The sequence below is a fragment of the Archocentrus centrarchus genome, chromosome 24 (genome assembly GCF_007364275.1).
Source record: "Archocentrus centrarchus isolate MPI-CPG fArcCen1 chromosome 24, fArcCen1, whole genome shotgun sequence".
Taxonomy (NCBI): Eukaryota; Metazoa; Chordata; class Actinopteri; order Cichliformes; family Cichlidae; genus Archocentrus; species Archocentrus centrarchus.
In genome coordinates, this window is record NC_044369.1 from 25,358,473 (window position 1) to 25,383,528 (window position 25,056).

At 41.9% G+C, this 25,056-nt stretch overlaps 5 protein-coding genes and 1 non-coding gene across 7 annotated transcripts; 2 read left to right on the forward strand and 4 right to left on the reverse strand.

Moving 5' to 3' along the window:
- Positions 1 to 1,163: 1,163 nt before the first annotated feature.
- clmnb (calmin b) lies at positions 1,164 to 11,535 on the reverse strand. 2 transcript variants are annotated; one of them, XM_030721891.1, is made up of 10 exons: positions 11,363 to 11,535; positions 10,323 to 10,384; positions 10,139 to 10,234; positions 8,496 to 8,579; positions 8,304 to 8,396; positions 7,970 to 8,196; positions 7,468 to 7,661; positions 5,576 to 5,658; positions 2,916 to 4,369; positions 1,164 to 1,985 (listed from the first exon to the last, which is right to left on the reverse strand). In XM_030721891.1, exons 1-10 carry the CDS (start codon positions 11,433 to 11,435, stop codon positions 1,856 to 1,858), a joined length of 2,496 nt encoding a protein of 831 aa, XP_030577751.1. In that variant the 5' UTR covers positions 11,436 to 11,535; the 3' UTR covers positions 1,164 to 1,855. The 2 variants fall into 2 exon arrangements, with proteins under 2 accessions (XP_030577751.1, XP_030577750.1); XM_030721890.1 differs by having other exon boundaries at positions 1,164 to 1,988.
- A 1,015-nt stretch (positions 11,536 to 12,550) lies between these two features.
- Positions 12,551 to 13,391, forward strand: LOC115774158 (high choriolytic enzyme 1-like). The gene has a single exon (XM_030721284.1). The coding sequence runs from the start codon at positions 12,597 to 12,599 to the stop codon at positions 13,389 to 13,391; it is 795 nt and encodes a 264-aa protein (XP_030577144.1). The 5' UTR covers positions 12,551 to 12,596.
- A 4,060-nt stretch (positions 13,392 to 17,451) lies between these two features.
- LOC115773997 (high choriolytic enzyme 1-like) lies at positions 17,452 to 18,292 on the reverse strand. Its single transcript, XM_030720995.1, has one exon. It carries the CDS (start codon positions 18,244 to 18,246, stop codon positions 17,452 to 17,454), a length of 795 nt encoding a protein of 264 aa, XP_030576855.1. The 5' UTR covers positions 18,247 to 18,292.
- A 2,958-nt stretch (positions 18,293 to 21,250) lies between these two features.
- LOC115774982 (small Cajal body-specific RNA 13) lies at positions 21,251 to 21,525 on the reverse strand. The gene has a single exon (XR_004019253.1).
- A 105-nt stretch (positions 21,526 to 21,630) lies between these two features.
- Positions 21,631 to 23,040, reverse strand: prkrip1 (PRKR interacting protein 1). The gene is made up of 2 exons (XM_030720996.1): positions 22,811 to 23,040; positions 21,631 to 22,641 (listed from the first exon to the last, which is right to left on the reverse strand). The coding sequence occupies exon 2, from the start codon at positions 22,574 to 22,576 to the stop codon at positions 21,998 to 22,000; it is 579 nt and encodes a 192-aa protein (XP_030576856.1). The 5' UTR covers positions 22,577 to 22,641; positions 22,811 to 23,040; the 3' UTR covers positions 21,631 to 21,997.
- glrx5 (glutaredoxin 5 homolog (S. cerevisiae)) lies at positions 22,874 to 24,857 on the forward strand. Its single transcript, XM_030720997.1, has 2 exons — positions 22,874 to 23,282; positions 24,368 to 24,857. The coding sequence occupies exons 1-2, from the start codon at positions 22,982 to 22,984 to the stop codon at positions 24,538 to 24,540; spliced, it is 474 nt and encodes a 157-aa protein (XP_030576857.1). The 5' UTR covers positions 22,874 to 22,981; the 3' UTR covers positions 24,541 to 24,857.
- The last annotated feature ends 199 nt before the right edge of the window (positions 24,858 to 25,056 follow it).

The following is a 25,056-nucleotide window of genomic DNA, read 5'->3' on the forward strand; positions in this document are numbered from 1 at the left end:
ACCACATATTCACATATAAATATATGTAAATAAAGTCTTTTAAACTCATAATAATAAACTACTTTTGAAATACACATAATTGTTAAGTATAAGTTTGTCTGAGGCTTCCAAGTCTTTTGTCAAAGTTGACGTTGAAGGCAAAGGACTCAGTTTTATGAGGAATTCTCATATGTGGGCTGCTCCACAATCTTAACTGACCCCCAGCAGGAACACCATCAATTCCTGTTCTTTCCCTTGCATCATCATCTACATCAGCCCCAGCATCCCACCCTCCATTTGCCACTGCTGCTGTGGTCCCACCAAGCCCAGCATCTGTCCTGGCTCTAGCCTTCTCAAGCCCACCTGCACTCCCTCCCTGCTGGAGAGCGAGGCTGCGTTGCAAATCTGTGAGAACAGATATGATGGCCTGCAGGCTCCGCTCTGTAGAGTTGGCTGTCATCCCCAGGGCCTCCAGGGCCTGGCTCCGGCTATCGGGCCCAGAAACTCACCACAGCAGAGCCAGAGCTGATGCCAGGCCCAAGGGTGAGAACAAGATGTTGTGATGCTGCTGCTGGCTGCCCGGCTCATTAGCAGTTTTGGTGGCCAGGACACGATACGGTTCAAAGGCCAAGGCTATGTTTAGGACTGATATATTAAGCTGCTGCAGCTGATTGGCCTCTCTTTCCCTTCACAGAGACCTGCTCAAGAGTTTCTCAGGCTTTGTTACAGCTGAGCTATATGCCGAGGAACACGTTAGCGGTGTTATAATGTAAAACTACACACAGAACACATCATTTCTACTTCTCTCACAATCCTGGCTTGATCGTACATAAGACCAGCAAAACCCGTGCTTTGGGGAAGTGCTGTTCTCGTGGCTTGGTGTGGGGGTGGTGGTGTTGAAAGCATATCGATCTCCAGGGCTGAGCTTTTGACCCAGGGGTAGAGCTCCAAGCAAACAATGGCTGCCTGTTTTTAAATTCTTAGAATTTGACCGGCAGTGAATGTCTGAGTATTTGATGGACAGGGAGGACAGAGCACACTTTCTGGTCAACATGGATTTTGAACACTTATGCAACTCATGCACACTTTTATTTGGCTCTGTTTTCACTGTGTACACACTGCAAGAGATACTACCTAATATGTCTAAGCTGCTTAAAATTACAGTATTTACAGGACTGGTTCTGTTATGGACTGAAACACATGTACACAGATCACAGATATTGTTTATATCACACATGGTCACAAAAAAAAAAAAAATCACAAAGAAAGCTTGTGGCATTAATAAACTTTAACTATCATACAGCATCTGAGATGAAAACAATAAAGCAGTCCACATCCTAAGCCATAAGTGACACAGTGAGAGAGTGTGAAATGCCAAAGTGCTCATTAAGTATTATCAGCTTAATCTTGGCATGTCAATACAGCTTCTAATTAAACAGCAGGTCACATGGGATCTTCAGCAGGCTAAAGAATGCTGTATAGGCAGTTTGTCAAATAAGACAGTTGCTGCGATGCTGCGATGCCACCATGTGGTCGACTATGCCAAGTGAAATTCAAAAGGAGTAATTTTGCAAGGAAAATCAATTAAATAAACAGAGGATTTTGGACATGTATTCAGCAAAAACAGCCCCCAAACCATGTCTGATAATGTGTGTAGTGCAAGACCAAGCAGCTTAAAATCTGTGTAATAATGGGGATTACAGGATTTATGTTTATCTGAAACTATGGCCCAAGTTTTAACAGATTAAAAATCTGCTTAAACGTTGCTTGAGGGAACTACGACACAGATAAAGAGTCGGCTTGTCCCTGTTTGACTCATTAGTGGCAAGTGAGCTCATGAGCACATCATAATAAGAAGGGTGTACTGCAGTGAGACTCAGAGGTTCATCTGACTTCTGACAATGAGGCAGGAGTACAGCAGGATCCACAGGACCAAGAGCATTCCCAGCTCTGATGGAGTTATACCACAATAGGCTGCTAAAGGTTGAAGAATCGATCCTTCCTCGCTGCTGGAAAAGGAGATAAACACAGGAGTGTGAGGTTAAGGCACTGCACACATTACAGCAACAAAATAAAAAATACAGACAAAAATGTTATATGCATCGTCCGCATAAATGAAGCAGCTGTCTATTAAACGCTGCCCTCAAACTGCCAGTACGTTACGTCAGAGTTTCGTGAAGGTTTCTTTTTTTCAGAGCTGGAGACACACGTGTAAGGAATGGATCTTCTCCCGTGGTAATCCGGGAACCCATCAGATGATGACTTAGCCCCAATATTTCAGGGCCTCCTGTGTGGACCTCCCTGTTCAGCGTAACCAAAACTATGCTCAAATGTGATTGGTCAATACTACTCTGACTACAACTGGAAACCAGGAGGTTTCTGGTACCAAAAAAAAAAAAAAAAAAACTTCATATGCAGATATCTTCATAGGCATTATCCTAACAGAACAGCTTCAGCAATCTCAAGTTCGTGTCAAATATTTACCAACTTTATTTTCTGGGGCTAAAGTTGAATAAATAGTTGTTCAGGACTGAAACCAACCTGCATCAGAGTTCAGGATAACTCTGCTCAGGACTTTTACCAATCTTATGAGTTAAGTGCAATCCTAAAATATTCTTAAACATTTTCAAAACACTACTCTGTCCACAGTGTGGCTGATCTTTTCCTCTCCAAACCATTCAAGGCTACTGTTTGCACAAAGGCCCTTTTAGACAGTGATATTAACTGGCTTTAAACTGCAATTCAAGACAAACAGCAGGTGAAAAAGAAAATGATTGCTGGTTCTTCTTCTGTGTGAAAGCCCCACAGTTTCAAACATTTAATGAACACTTCTGTCTCTGTTATCAGTGTAAACTGTGTATTGAGTCATGCCAAAATAGAAAGCTTAGCAAATGAGGTAACAGTGCTGAACTGTATTTATACTGATAAATCATCACCTGGGTGACTGAGGGGTTGCAGTGCAGGCAGGAGGCCAGTTCTTATTATCATCGTGGACGCCAACGGCTCCCTGTGCGTCTTTTTTGGGAGTAGTTTTACCATCATGTTCTGTTGTTGTTGTTGTTGTAGATGCCAGATCTTTGTGTCTCGTGATCTCCGGTCCCTCCTCCCCATCTGCTGTTTCAACGGGCCCAGACGCTGCTGAATTTATCGGCTCATCAGTGCCTTCCATCTTTTCTTCTTCTTTACCGTTCCTGCCACTTTCTTCTTCTGTGTTACTTCTAGCCGTACCGTTCCTTCTGACTCCATAAGCAGCCTCTTCAATTAATATTTTTCCATTCACTCCATCCTTTAAACTTTCTAAATTTACACTTTTCTGAATGCTCTTGTCTTCTTTTATCATGTCGTCTCCTTCTCTTTCATTCCCTAAATCATGCCCTTCCTCAGGTCTTGTTAAATTTTCTGCCTCATCTTTTTCCTGCACTACTTTCCACTCGCTCACTTGTCCACATATTTTGGAAAGCTCTCTCTCTCCCTCTTCCTCTGTGTCTTCCTGCCAACTAGCCACTTCAATAATTGCTTTCACTGCATTATCTTCTGTTTGCTCGAGCTCATCCTTCACCAATCTAGCATTTTCCATCTCCTCCTCCCTCTCTTCCTCACAATAATCACCATCATCATTACTCTGTCCTGTATTAGCCCGCTCCTCTTCGTGCTCTTCTCTGTTGTCTGTCATTTTTTGGAGACTACTTTCATTTTTGTCCAAATCAAACTTCCTGTGAGCCGCTGACTGAACTCCAGCATCTGATTCTAGATCAAAATCTGCATTTTGTGAAAGGAAGCCTTCTTGATGTTTGGACTCTTCACTCATTTCCTGTGTGGTTTCCTCGTCCACCTTCGGCACTTGTTTCTTCGGCTGATTACATGGCTGGGAAACCTCTTTATTCAGATCCAGGATGTAACTGTATGCATCCTCCTCATCTGAATCCAGTGCTGACAAGCTGTAGATTCCTTCCTCAGAACTCAAGGAACAGCAACTTTCATCTGCTCTTAGCATGCCGTAGCCGTGATCCGGTCCATTTTCCAACCACGATCTGACCGCCTGGCTGAATATGCCGGCGTCCAGTGGACTGGGTGGCTGGAAAGTGCTTTTTCCACTGTCTTTCCTTTTGTTGAAAGGTGAGTCTGGAGCAGTCCCAGCGGGTTGCTCATTGATGCTTTGGTGACTGCTGCTGGAGGAGAGGTCAGAAGAAAGTGCTCCATTTGTGTGAAAGGTGGTGTAACGAGGACTCCCTAAAGATCTCCGGGACCAACGCTTCCATAGAAGCTGCTCGCTGCTCTTCTCCAAGCATTTCAGCAGTGTTTGGGCTTCTGGATCATCAGCGTGAGTCTCTCCAAAGCTGACTGACTCGAGTGATCCAAAACTGGGGCTCTCAATATCAGTAGTGCAATCCTGTAATATAAAGCATGTCAGTGATGTTTACATAACCAAAAAAATACCTTTGGTTGGCAGTTTGCAGTGCATTTGTGTTTGTTGATAAAGAAACAGAATTTTTTAAGAATAAAATAAGAAGCTTGACAGAACTCTGTGATGCTCAGCACTAGATCCTCAGAAAATAAAATACCTGAATGTAACTTGAACATCAAGGTGGCACCCTTTAGAGTAGCTATTGTGCCCTTTATAAGGGATGCTAATTTGAACCCTTGTGGTTTCTACTTTACAGAAACCAGGATGAACCTCAACTAACAATGACACAAAAACCGGCCTTAGTACGGGTTATTAGGTACATGTATACAATGAAACTGCATTAAATTATTTTTCTTTAACTTTTGTATTTGTTTGAGCACAAACTGTCTCCTGAAACAGCAAATATGTGACCTTTACTCCTTGGAAACATACGGCAAGAACCAGATTACTCCATTGTTGGCCGGTCCTCGCTGGCTGTAATGGAATTCAGTATAAAGCTCATGCTCTGCAGTACAGGGTTATTGGAGTACAGGCGCTGGCTTAAAGTAGCAATAGAAAATTTCTTTACATTCACTTGTCAATATACAGTAAAGAATAAAATGTCGAAAACTGTTACTGTGCAACTGCATTTTTTACTTCCCTAAAACTTTGGAATACTATACCTCTGATGTTTGGACTGTACCACCACTTTATGTTTCCTGCCCTTTGTTAATTAACGTCTGTTGTTATCAAATCTGTTCTATTCTCTGTACCATTTGGTTCTTTTTGTTTGTAAAGAAATTTGTAATTGTTCTTTGTGTGTTTTTGCACTATTTTCTATTTGCTGCTGTTTTCTTAAGTTGCAGTGCATTTGACCTCTCAGGGCCACTGTATAGAGATCCTATCCAACTTTGAATATTAATTTGTACACTGACATTACTGAACGTCTTCTCGTAAAGAAATAATTCTCAACACAACCCCTCTAATTTTGTTGTAAGCATTTAACATGTTTTTATTTCTTATTTTAATTTGTGAATTTTTGGGTATGCTGAGCCAAGCTCCCTCCTTCACCTGTTTTCAGTCTTTAAGCTAAGCTAACTGGCAGCTAGTGGTAGTTTCATAAATAACACAGTGATGTTAGAGCAGTTTGTGTTTTCCATTTACCTTGTAGTGAAAGTGTATTGCTCAAAAAAATTCAAATGCAACACTAACCTCATCTATGCCTGAATGACACTTCGGGAACATAGACACGTAGGTAATGATGGACTGTTCATCTGGTGAAGTGCATATCACATCTGCAGAGAACAATTAGGAATTAAGTCAATAGCCAATACTGCCTATGTTTTGGGTAAATTGGTTGAGTGATAATTTTAACTCAAGGCCATGCTGTCCTGTAATCAGGACCCTAAATTCACAAGCATAACACTGTGTACATCATCATGCTGCAAGAATAGGGGCATGGTAACAGGACCTCTGGGGCTGACCTGTAATAAAATGTATTGCTGAAAGTATTTGCTCGTCTGACTTCACACACATATGAACTTGAGTGACATCCCATTTTTAATCCATAGGGTTTAATATGATGTCAGCCCAATCTTTGCAGCTATAAGAGGTTCAACTCTTCTAGGAAGGCTTTCCACAAGGTTTAGGAATGTTTATGGGAATTTTTGACCATTCTTCCAGAAGCATATTTGTGAGGTCAGACACTGATGTTGGATGAGAAGGCCTGGCTCACAGTCTTCTCTGCTCTAATTCATCCCAAAGGTGTTCTATCAGGTTGAGGTCAGGATTCTGTGTAGGCCAGTCAAGTTCTTCCACACCAAACTCTCTCATCCATGTCTTTATGGACCTGCTTTGTGCACTGGTGTGCAGTCATGTTGGAACAGGAACGGGTCATCCCCAAACTGTTCCCACAAAGTTTGGAGCATGAAATTGTCCTAAATGTCTTGGTATTATAAAAAATTAAGAATTCCTTTCACTGGAGCTAAGGGACCAAGCCCAACTCCTGAAAAACACCCCCACACCATAATCCCCCCTAAACCAAACTTTACACACAGCACAGTGCAGTCAGACAAGTACCGTTCTTCTGGCAACCACCAAACACAGACTTGTCCATTGGATTGCCAGACGGAGAAGCGTGATTCATCACTCCACGTCTCCACTGCTCTGGAGTCCAGTGGTGGCGTGTTTTACACCACTGCATCCGATGCTTTGGATTGGTGATGTAAGGCTTGGATGCAGCTGCTCAGCCATGGAAACCCATTCCATGAAGCTCTCTACACACTGTTCTTGAGCTAATGTGGAGACCACATGAAGTTTGGAGGTCTGTAGTGATTGACTCTGCAGAAAGTTGGTGACCTCTGTGCACGATGCACCTCAGCATCCACTAACCCCACTCTGTGATTTTACATGGTTGAGTTGTTGTCGTTCCCAATTGCTTCCACTTTGTTATAATACCACTAATCACTGATTGTGGAGCTCCTGAGATTCACTGAGCTCCTGAGAGCGACCCATTCTTTCACAGATGTTTGTAGAAGCAGTCTGCATGCCTAGGTGCTTGGTTTATACACCTGTGGCCATGGAAGTAATTGGAACACCTGAATTCAATGAGTTGGATGGGTGAGTGAATACTTTTGGCAATATAGTGTATCTGGCACCTAGATGTTGGCAGCTGATTTGTCTGACAGTTCTTTCAATTCTCTTCTGATTTTTTGTGCACCAGCTTGTGCCTTTTCAGCATCTATGATCTGCTGATGATATGTTCCCCTGAGTGGTAAATTCATTAATTTTGATTTGCTTTGTCACCCCACCCCCCCACCCCCATGGGCTAGAATTTCTTACATGCATTTAAGAAGACTTCTTCTCATGTTTAAAATTGGCTGGATATTGAAAAAAACTCACTCATAACTATATACGCATAATAAATATTATTAAAAATTTTGCCAAATTGGTCCAAAAGATCACAACAATGATATTAAAAGACAATGGACAGGCTATTCAGAGCAGTGTAGTTTCTCAAAGTAATGCAGTCACCTGCATTTAAGATGTGGCACTTCACAGAGCCACAGAGTGAACCCTTTTTCTTACTATATATAAGCTTTTACCTTCAGGCTCCAGCAGTGGTGGTATATCCAAGCTGTGATGGGCTATCATGAAAGCCTGCTGGATGTTTTCCTTTGGATCTCGGAAAAAGCTTTCCCTCAGATCAACCATGACTGGGTTTATGGACTTAACCAAAGCAAGAAATGCCAGCCCACTCCTCCAGCTCTTCCCAAAGTCATGCACTTCCACTCCGTACCTGCAAAATTTAACATGAAATTTAATTAGCTGGCAGAACAATTTTATTAAATTGTTCTCCAATATAAATGATTTTAGTCCTAGCAATCAGGGAACAAAGAACATAATCTGACACTTATTCAAAACTATTCTTATTTTTAACAAAAAAATCCATTTTAGACTGCTCCAATACCCCATGGTGACGTAGACCTCGGAAGGTAAAGTAACCAGTTGGAATTTTGTTTTACTCACTGTGCTTGTATGGGAATGTTCTTGGATTCAACATGACTTAAATGACTTTGTAACAGATTAGATCTTTTTTAAACTCACTGCAATGTGCATCTTTGGACCCACTGCAGAAGCACCTTGATTGCTTTCCCATGGTGCTTTGGTTTCCTGGCAGCCTTTCTGCCTTTGCTTGGCAGAGTGCTGCAGGAGTAAGTGCTAGTGTCACTTGGCTGGGGTGAGAGGTCACTTGATGATGGGTAACTGCTCATTGATAAAGAGGAAAGGCTGGAAGACAACTGCCTCTGAAGGCCTCCCATCACTTCCTTTACCTACATAGGAGTAAACCAGAGGTATGAATCAGTCATACGCACCTGGGCAAGAAGTAAGGTAATACAATAAGACATTTGACTGATAGATGATCAGAGGGGAACCCAACCTGGAAATGCAAGATGATGTTCCAAACAAGGTTAAGAACAACAGAAGGATTGCCATCAGCAATTCCAGAGGCATCTATGCCAAGCAGCTTTACCTGGGAAACAAGTTATTCCTGATTTGAACGTATGCAAGTTAGCAGGCGTGTAATACATGTCAGAGCAATGTCGCTGAATTTACAAGGAAAGACACTCACATGTCTGTCATCCAGAAACGCCAAGGCTTTGGAAATGTTGTTCAGTCTAAAAATGCGATGAGAGGATGACCTAAACCTGTAAAGCTAACATAAGAAATTACAGGATGAATCCTTGAGGGAATAGTTGATATTTTGAGGAATGTGCTTGTTGGTTTTCTTGACGTCAAGACAATTAGTATATACCGTATATATCAAATGTGTTACAACCAACAGGCAGTTAGCCTAGCATGAAGACAGTAAACAGGGGGAAACTGCTAACTTAGCCTTGATCAAATCTAATAAGATAGTTAAGCTAACTGGTCTCACAGTAAGGGTTAGGTTTGAGATTGATTACATGAATAAAGGAAATGTTATCAACCAAAATACATGCAAGAGGCAGTCGAAACATTTCACAGCTCTGACCATAAAAAAGCAAAAGATTTCACAGCCACTGTTTCCTCCAAGGTTGTCTCCATATGAATCACTGCTTTCAGCGCTCCTGCTACACTGGAGGAAATAATTATTTGATCCCTTCCTGAATTTGGAAGTTTGCTCACTTAAAAAGAAAGCAGTCTGCAGTTTTTACGGTACTAATTTTAATGAGAGAGACAGAATCAACCAAAACTCCAGAAATGTTATTGAGTTAAATAAATATTTGATCTCTAAGAAAAACATGACTCAGTACTCGGTGGAGAAACCCTTTTTGGCAAGCACAGCTGTAAGATGTTTCTTGTAGTTGTCATCAGGTTTGCACACATCTCAGGAGGGATTTTGGCCCTCTCCTCTTTACAGAAACTCTAAATCCTTTAGGTTTCTTGGCTAGCGCTTGGCAATTCAAAGTTTGAGCTCTCTCCACAGATTTTCTGTAGGACTGAGGTCTGGAGACTCGCTAGGCCACTCCATGACCTTAATGTTCTTCTTCTTTGGCCACTCCTCTGTTGCCATGTCAGTGTGTTTTGGATCACTGTCATGCTGGAAGACCCATGCGCAACCCATCTTCAGTTTTCTGGCTGAGGGAGGTTCTTGTTCAAGATTTTATGGTACATGGTCCCATCCATTGGCTCCTCAATGCATTGAAATCATCCTGTACCCTTAGCAAAAAAAAAAACAGCCCCCAAAGCATGTTTCCACCTCCGTGCTTGACTGTGAGGATTTCCTTCTATGGGTCATACTCAGCATTTCACTTCCTCCAAACAAGGTGGGTCGAATTGATGCCAGAGAGCTGGAGTTTGGTTTCATTTGACAGCAGCACTTTTTCCCAGGGCTTCTCTGAATCATTTAAATGCTAGCTATCAAACTTAAGACGAGCCTATAAATGTGCCTACTTGAGCAAGGGGCCCTTGCAGGCGCTGCAAGATTTCAATCATTACACTTTAGTGTGTTACCACTGGTGTTATTGGTGACTGTGGTGACTGGATTATTGGTTGATATTCTCTCTCCATTAAAATGAAACTACCATAAAAATAGAAACTGTTCATTTCTTGTGAGCAAACCTACAGATTCAGCAGGGATCAAACAATTTTTTTCCCCACTGTACATTTTCAGTGGCCAGATTTAAATCAAGGTTTTGGCATTTCTATAGGTGGAGTCTCACAACTTTTATTGTTCATATATTTTCATTTTTCTTGGCATCAAATTTGTCCACTAAATAACATGATTCTTACTAATCTGCACCCAGACAGCTCCTCCAACAGGGCCATGAGTATTCTGCCATCCTGAATGTCTGTGAACAGGTCGTGCACTTCAATAGGAGGATCCCGCTGGAAGAAACAAGGAATATGACCCTCACTGATGACTGAATTTTTTTAGAGAGACATGAAGGACTAAAACTATTGATTTGTGCCTTACCCTCTGCAGAAACACATCCATCCATCTGGTGAAGGTTCTCTTCTGCACTGCTTCTCTCTCATCTGAGGAAGAGAAAGCAGGGCCTTGTCAATCCAGTTATATATATATATATATATATATATATATATATATATATATATATATATATATATATATATATATATATATATATATATATATATATATATATATATATATATATATATATATATATACATACATATTCATGAAGACAGAAAATGGCAAGAATGGCACCAACACTGATTGTCCATAACTTAAAAACAAGTTCAAATGAACAACAACACTTCATCTTGAATACAGTGTACTCGGCAACCTTTGGTCTTTGGTATTCACGTCAAAGTTACTTTGACACATATTATCCACCTCAAAATTGACGCAGACCAAAATACACTGCACATACAAGACCACAAAAACAAGAAAAAGTGCCCATGGTGTTGACCTGGTCTCCCAAACTCAATCCCAATCTGAACAAGCACCCAAAAGGAGGCACAAGAACAAATCTGATCCACGGAGGCCCCACCCTGCAACCACAAGGACCCAAAGGATCCGCTTCCAATGCCCTGGTGCCATTAACTACAGGACATCACATGGCCTGTCTCAGTGTCATGATGGGTCAGAGCTGTTTTGGTAGTGGGATGGAGGCCTAAAAATATGAGGCAGCTGGTTTTAATGTTGTGTTGTGTTGCTGTGTGTTTATCTAAGAAGAATACAGAATGTTGAGATATCTAGTATTCAGATGTCTTTGATCTCAATCTTTTTATCACATGGTTTATATGAAAGTCCCACAAAACTGTGTTATAAAAGGAAAGCTTCAACAGATCATAATTAAAAAAAATAAATAAATAAAAGATTGGGCAATCAAATGCCTCAAAGCCACAGGACAGCTACCTGGAAAATTCCTTAGGAATCCAGTTAAGGAAGTAAAAGAGGAACAGTAGTCCGTTTTTGTGTTTTCATTTCAAAAGTAACATGTATACAAAGGTGTTGAACTAATTAAAACACACAGGATAAGACTATACCTTGAGATGTGTATTTATCGTTGATCTCTTTTCCTGAGTTCCTCTGCGAATCCCAGTTGTCCTGCATTCTCATTTAGTCACTTGGCTCGTAATCCATTTTGGGGCTAAAGAGTGAGAACACTTCAAACTGTCAGCAATCAGAGGCACTCTGAGGTTTCCTTAAGGAAAAATGTTGAAGGCAAAGAGAGGCACTGTATCTTGCCCGAACACGTTAAAACCTCTCTCTGATGCGTTCTAGCACCACTCCCCCCCAACCACAGTGTGAATCCTATTGGCAGGCTGTGGTTCATAAGGTCCCGTGTGTGGAGGTGGTCACACTATGTCCAGGGGTCTGTTTTGGGTTAGGGGTTTTAAGAATGTCCTACAGAAACAAGGAACAAAGCTGACTTATCATGAGCAAATTATTAATCAAAGTAAATACCTATGTTTCTCCATAGCATACAAGCTCAGATTAAAGGCGTGAGCAGAGGTAGCCAAGGTCTGAAGTTCTTGCAATGCAAAAAAAAATAATAATAATTTGAAAAAAAATCCTTTCAAATGGATCTGACAAAGTGAAGGTTTGTCAGGTTGCTCTACTAAATTCTACAACACGGTTATTATAATAAACCAAAACTAGATGTGAAAAATGCAACGTTTTGAATTACTTACTAAAGGCTTTGACAGACATGTTTACTGAGATGTTGAACTTCCACAAGTCTGTGAGTCACCTGCCTTCAAAAAGTGTTGTTTTTCTTATAATATCTACGCTGAAATTTGTCTGTGATCAATACCGCAATCCAAAATTAATTGAAAAGACTAAAACTTGGAAATTCGTCTTCCCCAGTGATCATTGTAAACATGGTTATCATATCTGGGTCAGAGATATGATAACCATGATAACTATGACTTGTCTTTTACCCCCCCGCCCCATGCCACCAAATTTTTAAAATATTGGTTTTTGGTTTTAGATGTTTAAGATGTGAAGTTAAACAAGTCCCACCCTGTAAAGCAGCTGTAAACATCCATCCATAGACCTGACATAACACAGCATGTTGAAAGAGTAGGTTTGTCTGTGCAGCCCTCCCTTCTCAGGTTTATTTAGGCCTAGCAGTGCGGGCCCCAGCCCATAATCCTCCTGCAGACACACCTTTAGAGAAGAGTATAAAGACCCGACACTGAACTGTGTCAAACATGAAGCTCCAAGGAGTCTCTCCACAGCAGTTCTCCACAGAAGCTCCACAGACCCACTCTGAAGATGAGTCCCTCTGTCAGCCTGCTGCTGCTGCTCCTGCTCGGCCTCTCTCAGGCTCATCCTGCCATAGAAGAAAGAGAAGACGACGGCCAAATAAAGGAAGATGATGCTGTGGATATCACCACCAGGATTCTGACTACAAATAATGGCACCAGTGAGATCCTGCTGGAAGGAGACGTGCTGGTTCCAAAAACCAGAAACGCCATGAAATGCTTGTACCAGAAATGCCTGTGGAAGAAAGGTGCCGACGGCATGGTGACGATTCCTTTCACCATCAGCAGCGAGTACAACAGCAGAGAAAGCCAGCTGATCAGAAATGCCTTGCAGTCCTTCCACAGCCAGACTTGTGTCCGCTTCGTCGACCGTCGGAACGAGAACGACTACATCAGCATCGAGAACCAAGCTGGATGCTTCTCCGCTCTGGGCAGAGAGGGAGGCAAACAGGTCCTGTCTCTCAACAGGCAGGGCTGCATCTACTTCGGCATCGCCCAGCACGAGGCCAACCACGCTCTAGGCTTCATGCACGAACAGACCCGGAGCGACCGAGACAACTACGTCAGGATCAACTGGGAGAACATCCAACCGCAGATGGCCTACAATTTCTACAAGGGGGACACCAACAACCTCGACACTCCCTACGACTACTCCTCCATCATGCACTACGGAAAAACGGCCTTCTCCATCGATAATGTAAAGGAAACCATCACCCCCATCCCCAACCCCAACGTCCAGATTGGCCAGAGGCAGGGCATGTCGTTCTGGGACATCAAGAGGATCAACCTGCTCTACAACTGCTAACAATACATCTGAACTGGTCTGATTTGAAGAGCTCATCAGTTCCTCCACTTACCAGTTTTAATTAAAAGTTAGTAGAGCCCCTTTGGTCCATGTTTGTGTGTTCAGTACAGGGAGTTAATGAGCCCTGTTATGTCAACTATGTCTGTCATAAAGCTGTTAAACACATAAATAAAGTGCACTAAAATGGTCTGTTAGCTGTATGTGATTCAGTTCTTTGACTTCCACCAATGTGTAAAGGTACACCCCGGGGCCTGGCGATGTCTTCTTCAATGCATCATTGGTCAAATAACTAAATCATTTTAATAATATACATTGAAAACACTTGTGATAATTATACATGCAAACAGTGCTTTTTAATACTCCCCATTATATGCCTTACAGTGGCTTGGTCCTCTCTTTCTATTCCTTAACTCCATCACTTTGCAAAGGTGAACCTAATACAAAGGATGTGTGAGACATGGTTCTTTACCTCTACAACAAAATAAAATAAAAAATATATATATATAATTGTAAGCTGACTATGTTAGTGACATTATCTCAGGCTGAATCTTCTGCTTCAGTACAGCCACTATATTGTTACAGAGCACTTGATTCACTACTGTAGATACAGCTAATAGGTAATGTGTAGGATGGCATTTACATATCCTTTTCTTTCCCAAAGGACGACTCACTAAAGAGGCTATTACAATAATAAAAACTGTGCATATGAAGGCTGAGATAGTCTGAAGCAGGGTTATTATAGTTAACGAAAACGAACGAAATAACGAAAACTGAAATTGAAAAAACATTGTCGTTAACTGAAATAAATAAAAACTAAAATTAAAAGGAAGAAACGACAACTAACTAAAACTGAATTGTGAGTTTACAAAACTAACTAAAACTAACTGAAATTATAGATATTGTTATTTTTTCAAAAGTCTTGTGGATTGATATGAAATCATTTTTTTCCTCTCTCCGAGTTTAAGCTCGGAACGCCGTCGGGCAAATGGGTGCGCATGTGCGTCCGTGCGCACACCGCGCTGCTCCTCAGAGAGTCCCATGTGGAGTGTTTTTTTTTTTTTTACTATGATAGCACAGATAGCAGCGAGTGTCTTGTTGTGGATGATGTTGTGGATGATGTTGTGGATGATGTTGTGGATGATGTTGTGGATGATGTACGGAACACTTCTTAGTCAGGAAAAAAAACACCAACATCAAAGTAGACCTGAGAAGCGCACACAAGGCAGCTACGGAAACCGCTCTCATCCTACAAGGCAACCTGGCCTGCACCTCCAGAGAAACGTGACTACTCGTCGGGTCAACGCAGCCCACAGCGTTGTGTTTAGTCCTTGTGCGTTTCCGACTACTTTATCAGTCAGATAATAACAATCAGGACTAATAATCAAAGCATCAATATAAGGACTCACAAATGTCAGCAAATTCCTGGAGGGAGCTGCTGAAACTATGGGAATGGACGTGAAGGAATGAAGAAAGTGAAAAAACAGGGACAAATATGTTTGCACCCTAAAAACTGAGCACAAAGAGCGAGGACCAAAAAACCCCCAGCACACAACCACAAGGTAATTAACACACGCAATCCAGCTATACATGCATAAATGCGGACATGAGGTCGGACACTTCCGTAGGCTACAGAGGCCGCAAAGACCCTGCAAGTCTAATCAGCAGCATCTAACCAAGCTAGCTCCAAAACAGAAGCAGCATCAGGTGGAGAGAACATCAGGATGCAGCTGGATTTGAGCTTTGACTCCTTCAAGGAGTTTGTTTTTGTCAAACACCACATGTAGCTGTTATTAATCTGCTGCCCTGAGGCTGAACTTTATTGGGAGTTTATTGTAGAATTTATCGAGTTCTGGAGTTCATATTGTTCTTTGTTTCTCCCTGTTGATGTTCATGTGTGTCCTTAATATGACACACATTTAGCATGTAGTTCTGCTGTCTGTGAACAGTTGGTTGCTGAATTTATTTCTTTAAAGGGTATCTTTAAAGGGTACCTGATTAAGTATGAAAATACTAAAACTAATACTGAAACTAACTAAAACTAAGCATAAAACCAAAAATAAAAACTAATAAAAACGAGCAAAACCACTCTGAAAACTAATTAAAACTAACTGAATTAGAGAAAAAAAAAGTAAAAACTAACTAAAACTAAACTATAATGTAAAATCCAAAACTATTATAACCCTGCTGGGCAGTGATGATGTACACAAAATGCATTACAAACATTTGTTGCACTGAAAACTGTTCTTTTCTCTTACAACCTAATAAACAAACATATTTACAGCTGTAGGTAGACTGAATATTGAATGCTATTTTACTGCAGGCTGAATCTTTTGCTTTGATGCTCCACCATATTGTTATGGTGCACGTTTATTGAAGCTCGTAGTTTGTCCATAATATCATTCCAACAATCTGATAGTTGAACCAGTTTTCAGTGGTTTGCTGTTGATATTTGAAATCATTCCATGAACAGCCACCCACCTCCTTCTGACTGGGTCTGTGCCCCTTGTACCACTGCACTGATGAGTGCTGGAAATAGCTCTGTATTAATTATTAAACAGCTCAGTAGCATTTAAAATAGTTAAATTCTGTCCAAAATAAAAATGCTGCTTAGATGTTTATACATAAATAAAAATGTCCAATAATAGGTTTGCTCGATTCAATTTAGCTCATTGATGAAATGTTTAGTTTTACTGGATTTTTTATTTGTTTCAGTGTAAGTTTTAGTCTTTTTGATTAATTTTGAATGGCGGTATTGATCAGAGGCAAAATTAAGCATAGATTTTACAAGAAAAAAACAACACTTTTTGAAGGCAGGTGACTCACAGACTTGTAGATGTTCACTATCTCAGGAAACATGTCTGGCAAAGCCCTAAGTAGTTTTCTTAATTCACAAAATTGCTTCTTTCATATCTAGTTTTAGTTTATAGTTTATTATAATAACCACATTTTAGAATTTAGTAAAGCAACCTGACAAACCTTCACTTTGTCAGATCCATTTGAAAAGATTTTTCAATTATTATTATTTCTTTTTTTATTTATTTTGTTGCATTACAAGAACTTCAGACAAAACCTTGGCTCCCTATGCTCATGCCTTTAATCTGAGCTTGGCAACATAGGTATTTACTTTGATGAATAATTTGCTCATGAGAAGTTTTCAGTGCAACAAACCTCTGTAATGCATTTTGTGTACATCATCACTGCCCAGACTATCTCAGCCTTCATATGCACAGTTTTTATTATTGTAATAGTCTCTTTAGTGAGTCGTCCTTTGGGAAAGAAAAGGATATTTTGATACCACCTTACATGTTACCTATTAGCTGTATCTACAGTAGTGAATCAAGTGCTCTGTAACAATATAGTGGCTGCACTGAAGCAGAAGATTCAGCCTGAGATAATGTCACTAACATAGTCAGCTTACAATTATATAGTGTTTTCAGTCTATATTATTAAAATGACTTAAAAAGCCTGGGCTTCTCTGCTTGGGCTTCTACCCCTGCGACCCGGCCCTGGATAAGCGGAAGAAAATAGATGGATGGATGGATTTAGTTATTTGACCAATGATGCAATGATTAATTTTATTTTGTTGTAGAGGTAAAGAACCATGTCTCACACATCCTTTGTATTAGGTTCACCTTTGCAAAGTGATGGAGTTAAGGAATGGAAAGAGAGGACCAAGCCACTGTAAGGCATATAATGGGGAGTATTAAAAAGCACTGTTTGCATGTATAATTATCACAAGTGTTTTCAATGTATATTATTAAAATGATTTAGTTATTTGACCAATGATGCATTGAAGAAGACATCGCCAGGCCCCGGGGTGTACCTTTACACATTGGTGGAAGTGAAAGAACTGAATCACATACAGCTAACAGACCATTTTAGTGCACTTTATTTATGTGTTTAACAGCTTTATAACAGACATAGTTGACATAACAGGGCTCATTAACTCCCTGTACTGAACACACAAACATGGACCAAAGAGGCTCTACTAACTTTTAATTAAAACTGGTAAGTGGAGGAACTGATGAGCTCTTCAAATCAGACCAGTTCAGATGTATTGTTAGCAGTTGTAGAGCAGGTTGATCCTCTTGATGTCCCAGAACGACATGCCCTGCCTCTGGCCAATCTGGACGTTGGGGTTGGGGATGGGGGTGATGGTTTCCTTTACATTATCGATGGAGAAGGCCGTTTTTCCGTAGTGCATGATGGAGGAGTAGTCGTAGGGAGTGTCGAGGTTGTTGGTGTCCCCCTTGTAGAAATTGTAGGCCATCTGCGGTTGGATGTTCTCCCAGTTGATCCTGACGTAGTTGTCTCGGTCGCTCCGGGTCTGTTCGTGCATGAAGCCTAGAGCGTGGTTGGCCTCGTGCTGGGCGATGCCGAAGTAGATGCAGCCCTGCCTGTTGAGAGACAGGACCTGTTTGCCTCCCTCTCTGCCCAGAGCGGAGAAGCATCCAGCTTGGTTCTCGATGCTGATGTAGTCGTTCTCGTTCCGACGGTCGACGAAGCGGACACAAGTCTGGCTGTGGAAGGACTGCAAGGCATTTCTGATCAGCTGGCTTTCTCTGCTGTTGTACTCGCTGCTGATGGTGAAGGGAATCGTCACCATGCCGTCGGCACCTTTCTTCCACAGGCATTTCTGGTACAAGCATTTCATGGCGTTTCTGGTTTTTGGAACCAGCACGTCTCCTTCCAGCAGGATCTCACTGGTGCCATTATTTGTAGTCAGAATCCTGGTGGTGATATCCACAGCATCATCTTCCTTTATTTGGCCGTCGTCTTCTCTTTCTTCTATGGCAGGATGAGCCTGAGAGAGGCCGAGCAGGAGCAGCAGCAGCAGGCTGACAGAGGGACTCATCTTCAGAGTGGGTCTGTGGAGCTTCTGTGGAGAACTGCTGTGGAGAGACTCCTTGGAGCTTCATGTTTGACGCAGTTCAGTGTCGGGTCTTTATACTCCTCTCTAAAGGTGTGTCTGCAGGAGGATTATGGGCTGGGGCCCGCACTGCTAGGCCTAAATAAACCTGAGAAGGGAGGGCTGCACAGACAAACCTACTCTTTCAACATGCTGTGTTATGTCAGGTCTATGGATGGATGTTTACAGCTGCTTTACAGGGTGGGACTTGTTTAACTTCACATCTTAAACATCTAAAACCAAAAACCAATATTTTAAAAACTTGGTGACACCAGGGGGAATAAAGAACAAGTCATCTCTGACCCAGATATGATAACCATGTTTACAATGATCACTGGGGAAGACACCCCACCCCTGTCCACCTGTGATTAGTGGACAGGTTTTTCAGGTTGCAGTCAAATTTCAGATTCTGAAGAATTATCTGCTTCTGGAACTGTTATTAAAGTTTTGTAATTAGGAATTAGTTCACATAATGATCTGTTGATGCTTTCCTTTTACAACACAGTTTTGTAGGAGTTTCATATAAACCATCTGATAAAAATAGATTGAGAGGAGAGACATTTGAATACTAAATATCTCAGCATTGTGCATTTGTCTTAGATAAGGCACTGGAAGCGGATCCTTTGGATCCTTGTGGTTTCAGGGTGGGGCCTCCGTGGATGCTTGTTAAGATTTGGATCGAGTCTGGGAGACCAGATCAACACCTTGGGTACTTTTTCTTGTTTTTGTGGTCTACATTGCCACTACATTGTTACAGCGCACTTGATTCACTGCTGTTGCTACAGCTAATAGCTAACATGTGGGATGGAATTAACATATCCTTTTCTTTCCCAAAGGACGACTCACTAAAGAGTACAATAATAAAAAATGTGCATATGAAGTCAGGGCAGTGATGATATACACAAAATGCATTACAAACATTTGTTGCACTGAAAACTGTTCTTTTCTCTTACAACTTTATAAACAAACTTATTTACAGCTGTAGGTAGACTGAATATTGAACGCTATTTTGCTGCAGGCTGAATCTTTGGCTTTGATGCTCCACCATATTGTTATGGTGGGAACCAGTTTTTAGTGGTTTGCTGTTGATAGTTGATATCCCATGAACAGCCACCCACCTCCTTCTGACTGGGTCTGGGTCCCCCTTGTACCACTGCACTGATGAGTCCTGGAAGTAGCTCTGTATTAATCATTAAACAGCTCAGTAGCATTTAAAGTAGTTAAATTCTGTCCACAATAAAAATGCTGCTTAGATGTTTATGCATAAATCAAAATGTCCAATAATACATTAGACAAGGATCCAAATTTGTTTCACCGCTGCCACTATAGCTAATGAAGGCCTAACTGTACATCAAAATAGGACTGTTTCTTCCTGAAAGGACGACTTTTTTATGAGATTAAAAAAATGAGAATATTAAAACTTATTTTAATGATGCTCTGTCTTTATTAGTGATGAGAGAGTTTACAACTCCATAAAATCACTGCTTCAAATCTTGCTTCAGGACGAAAAAAAATCACGTGACATATGACGTCCGAAGCAGCAACTGCTTCGTTCTCGGAATGAATCACCTGACTGGTTCAGTGAAGGAGTGAGAGCGAGGCCGTCAGCCAGGTTCATACTCGGACAGTTTTAGCGTTGTTATGGCCAACAGTTACTGCTGAGCTATGAATTAAAGACAACCTTTGCTGGCTCATCCTTTGAAGGTGATGACGGATGCTGTCGTATTAAGATTAACGCAAAAGCAGTAGGTGCACAAGCACACCCACTTAATGCCATGCTTTCCCAGCACTCAATTACACAACACACACATTCATCCATCTTTATTTGTAATAGAACCTGATATCATGATATTTAGTCATAACGTGTGTGCCTCAAACATGACGTTTCAAAAGCTGGAGAAGTTGTCAGCAAAAAAAGAAATTGCCTGAGTCCAAAAACAGTGGAATAACTCTTATTCCTAAAAAAAACCCTCTGAATTCCCATCCCCAAATTTCGTGACTGAGTTATACAAGCACAACCCACCTTCCCTGCACCTACTTTATTTCCTAAAGCACACCCGCTCTCAATCCCAGATACTAGTCAACATCAGCCGGTTTCCCAGTCATGGATTGAGCATGGTCCTAGACTAAAAGGAAAAAGTCAATGAAGACCACAATAGGAAAAAATATTTAGTCCAGGATTAGACATAATCCCTGTATGGCAGTGATTCTCAAATCCAGGCCTTGGGGCCCAGTGTCCTGCAGGTTTTTGATGTGTCTCTGCATCAACACACTTGAGTCAAATGTAGAGGTCATTAGCAGGACTCTGGAGAACTTGACTGCATACTGAGGAGGTAATTCAGCCATTTGATTCAGCTGTGTTGGATCAGGGACACATCTAAAACCTGCAGGACACTGGGCCACAAGGCCTGGATTTGAGAACCACTGCTGTACGGGAAACTGGGCCCATATGTCTACAAAATCAGCTGAACATATATTGACAGTGTTTCTTATCTACTATTTCACCACTAGATGTCACTGAAATGAACCTTTGACTGAATGAACCCATGTTCAATACAACTGGAAAAGTGGTTCAATACTGCTTTATTGCTTCATTTGGGCATCACCAGTCTTTATATTCTTCTAAATCAACAGAGAACAAGGTGAATTAATTTTGGTGCGTGTGATATGGAGCAAGTAAAAATGGAACAAATTCTTCATTTTGATCTGCAGTAGCAGTCAAGGATTAAGGCTGAAGGAGTACTACAGTCTTAGCTTGATTGAAAAGAAATGAGCCGATCTAAACATACTAAACTCAGTGGTCTCATTTCCAACAACAGTTTTGTCATTAAAGGAGCAAACAAGCAGGCGTAGGCAAAGATTACACTGACTTAAATACATGTCCTGAGTTGTTTTTTTTTTTTTTTTTATTTGTTAAAATAAAACAGCAGTGGCAATAATTAACAGACATTATTGTGACAGCTGACAGTGTCTGACAGGCAGAGCTTCCCCTGTTTCAGACAATATCCGGCTGCCAGGGTTTACTCTACCTGCCTCAAGAAAGGTGACGGCTACTGAGTGAGGTCATCACCACCGTGGAAAGCAGGGGCCTGTGCAAGGAACATCGCACGTGAAGCTCCTGAGCCTCCAGAAGCCACGCCTTTTCATTCTTTGAGTTGCTTTCTGCAACCTTGTTGTACCCACAGGCAACAGGCTTGGCCAGGGGCAGCTTCACAAGGCTGCACAGGAGAACATTAAGTATAAATCACATCACACACACTTGCTTGCCTGCATGTCTAATAAGATCTTGACTGTTAGGCCTCATGGGGAGCAACTTACACAACACCTGGATGTTTTATTATGCAATTTTATTAAAAAATATTTAACACATTAAATTATAGATTATTCCCACGTTAGAATTCTTAGCTTTATGCCAATTCAAAATGTCCCTGCAGACAAACCTGACATACTAAAATATGACAACAAAGCATAATGAATAACTACAGTGAACAATGTGTCTGACAATCATTCCCGTTGTGGATCCTCCTGCCTACTAAACTAGGCAGTCCACGTGGTGTCTCTGCTAATAAATGGCAAAGTTTTTAATCTTTGCAGCAGATCAGATCCAAATAATCTCCATCCTCAAAGCCTCTAAGCAGCGCTGGTGTCCCATCAGCAATGAGCCTGACAAGAATACAGCGGTCTAAGATTCGCAGTTTCATTTCTTCCCCATGATGAAGCTAGGCGCTTCTGCATCATCCTCAGCTTCTCTTTCATCTTCCTCTTGCTCCTGCTCCTCCTCCTCTTCGTCGTCGCTGTCGGAGCTCTTGTCCTCTTCCTTCTTGCTTTTAGCCTCAAGTTTAGCTTTCTTCACCAGCAGCTTTTTCTGCTTCAGCTTCTCTCGCTTTTTCCGCCGCTTCGCCGTCCTCTCTTCAGCTGACTGTTTGTTCTGCTCCAGTTTATTCAGGTACTCGTCATCCTTATTTTGCTTCTCTGATATCTTGTCCAGAAAGTCCTGCCTCTGGTACTCTCTGCGGCGGAGGTGCCGGTAAACGTGGAACTCGCCGCTGCCTGCACCCGCGCTGGAACCCATCACATCCCGGACGAACTCTGGCGGAGCCCGCGGGTTCCACTCTTTCGGTCGGTCTGGGATCGGAGCAGGTTTATCCGGGTTTCGCATCAACTTCTCCAGCTTCAGACGCTGTTCCTCCGCCGGTGTCTTCGCTATTATAAGAGGCTGTGCCTCTTTTCCCACAGGTTTCCCTGGTTTGTTGTTCTTCTGTGCGGGCGCCGCCATGCTTCCAAGAGTTACAGTCTTCTTCCGCTAAGTGGAAAAATGCTCCGGAAGTTCTTTAACGGCTTCTATAATCGAGAAAAATGTATATATTTTAAAATGTCCTTTTTCCAAAGAAAACACAAGGGAATTCAATATTATTTGTATTTTTACTATTGCAGTGTTACTGTTAGATTTTAAGTAGTCACTGTGAAAAGTGTTCCTTTTACAGCTAAAGTAAATGGCGTGTGATTTTACCAATGGCAAATCAGACGTGATTTATTGCGGGCGAAGTTATCCAATCAGCGTTTAGGTAAACGCCTCTTTACGTCTCTTTATTTTGACGGGTTTTCCTCTTGTTCAGAACTAAGTTGTCCCGTCGCTAGGACTTTTCTTCTGCTGGTTTAACGAGATAACCGACCACAGATCATGAACAATTCATTTAGATTTGTTGCTCGGTGTGTGCGCTCGGGGTCGGCTGTCTATATGCCCAGACAAGCCGACCCCGGCCGCTTGAGGTGGGCCCCGGTCCGGGTCCTGTGCTCGGCGGCGGATCTCCAGAAAAACCTCGGTGAAATGGTGAAGAAGGACAAAGTGGTGGTGTTCATGAAAGGGACGCCGGCGCAGCCCATGTGCGGCTTCAGTAATGCTGTGGTTCAGATCCTCCGGATGCACGGGGTGGATAGCTACGCAGCGTACAACGTGCTGGATGACCAGGACCTCAGACAAGGTCAGTACACCGGAATCAACCTTAGGGCAACAAGTTGTCACCACTCAGATGAACTTTTAGATTTCACAACTGACAGAGGACCCATAACATGCCGGGCGCAGCTGATTTAAACAGCCTTAATGTCTCAGTTAGCCTCTGTTTGTGTCCCTCCTCAGCCTGACTATGACCTCATTCAAAGCAGCCATACCTTTCGGTTAGCATAGCCGTCAACGGCACACTGTGGCCAGTTTTTATCAGTGTTGTGCAGCAGGACCGAAGGGTGTGGTAACGCAAACGTTACCATCAGTATCAGTGTGCCAGGCTTTGTAGCCGTTCACCCCGACGCGCTGTTTTTGTCTCCCATTGTCCCAAATACTAACTTAAGACATGTTGAACAAGGAAGCGTACTTGGAAAATTACGTCAGCGTTAGCCTTCTCCCTGTTTGTGTGTTGTCATATATTAAGCTGAAAGAGACACCTGACGAGGGTTAAACTGGGGCAGTGCATGCATACTTTGTAAGCTGTAGTTGGATGTGCAGCTGCAGTGGGAATCTCAAAGCCAGGCACATGTGTAAGTGTCTCACAGTTTTCAGCATAAGTGTTAAATAGACTTAAACCACATGATAGGCCTAAAATACATGATCAACTTGTCCTACTGGATCACTTATTTATTGTTATTTCTGTCTCCCTCCCCTCACCACCAAACAGTTGTGGCAGATGGCTGCCCCTCCCTACTGGAGGTTTCTTCTGTTGAAAGGGAGTTTTTCCTTCCCACTGTCACCAAGTTCTGCTCATAGGGGTCATCTGATTCTTGGGGTTTTCTCTGTATTATTGTAGGGTCTTTACCTGACAATATAAAGCACCTTGAGTTGCTTGTTGTTGTGATTTGGTGCAATATAAATAAAATTGAATTGAAGAGTTGACGCTGCTGCTGACTGAGATCACCACACTGAGTTTAGTCAATGAAAAATGACCCACCCCTCAGATTTTCCTTTTAAAAACCATTAATGAGATATGCAGCCATAGAGCTACACCTAATTTTAAAACCCCTGAGGTGTTAATAGTTCATTTTTCACTCTTACGTTAATGCCACCTACCTTCCACAGGAGTCAAAGACTTCTCCAACTGGCCCACGATCCCTCAGGTGTACTTCAACGGCGAGTTTGTGGGAGGCTGTGACATCCTCCTGCAGATGCACCAGAACGGAGATCTGGTGGAGGAGCTGAAGAAGCTGGGCATTCGCTCTGCAGTGCTGGACGCAGAGAAAGAATCCAAGTAAAGGACGAGTATAAACACGAAACAGACGACAAAACAGAGGACACATTTATCAGGTTGAAGCCCCGTCTCCCCACCACCACCTATATATATACACACACACACACAGACTATTGCAGATAAATCAAGTCATAAACGCTGGCCAACAATGCAGAGTGATAAATATAAGTTTTCCCAGGGATAAGATAATGTATATTCGAGTCGGTATGGTACAGCTTTTTTCCAGCACAGCCTGCTGAGGGCAACATGACACTATGAGCGCAATGGGAGTCACCCCAAAGTTAAAGCTGTGGGCCAAAAAAAAAAAAAACCCTAAAACAAGCTAAAAGAAGCTATAAAACTGTAGAGCTGAGCAATAACTTCACATGAGGTCGTCACAAGGAGCGACACCTTTCACATTATGGAAGTGTTTACATCCATTCCACTGTCGCAATAAAAAGTATTGCTGACAGCAGCTTTAATACTTCTACACCTCCAAGAACAGCTGTGACATTATCCTCTAATTCCCACCTAAAACTGC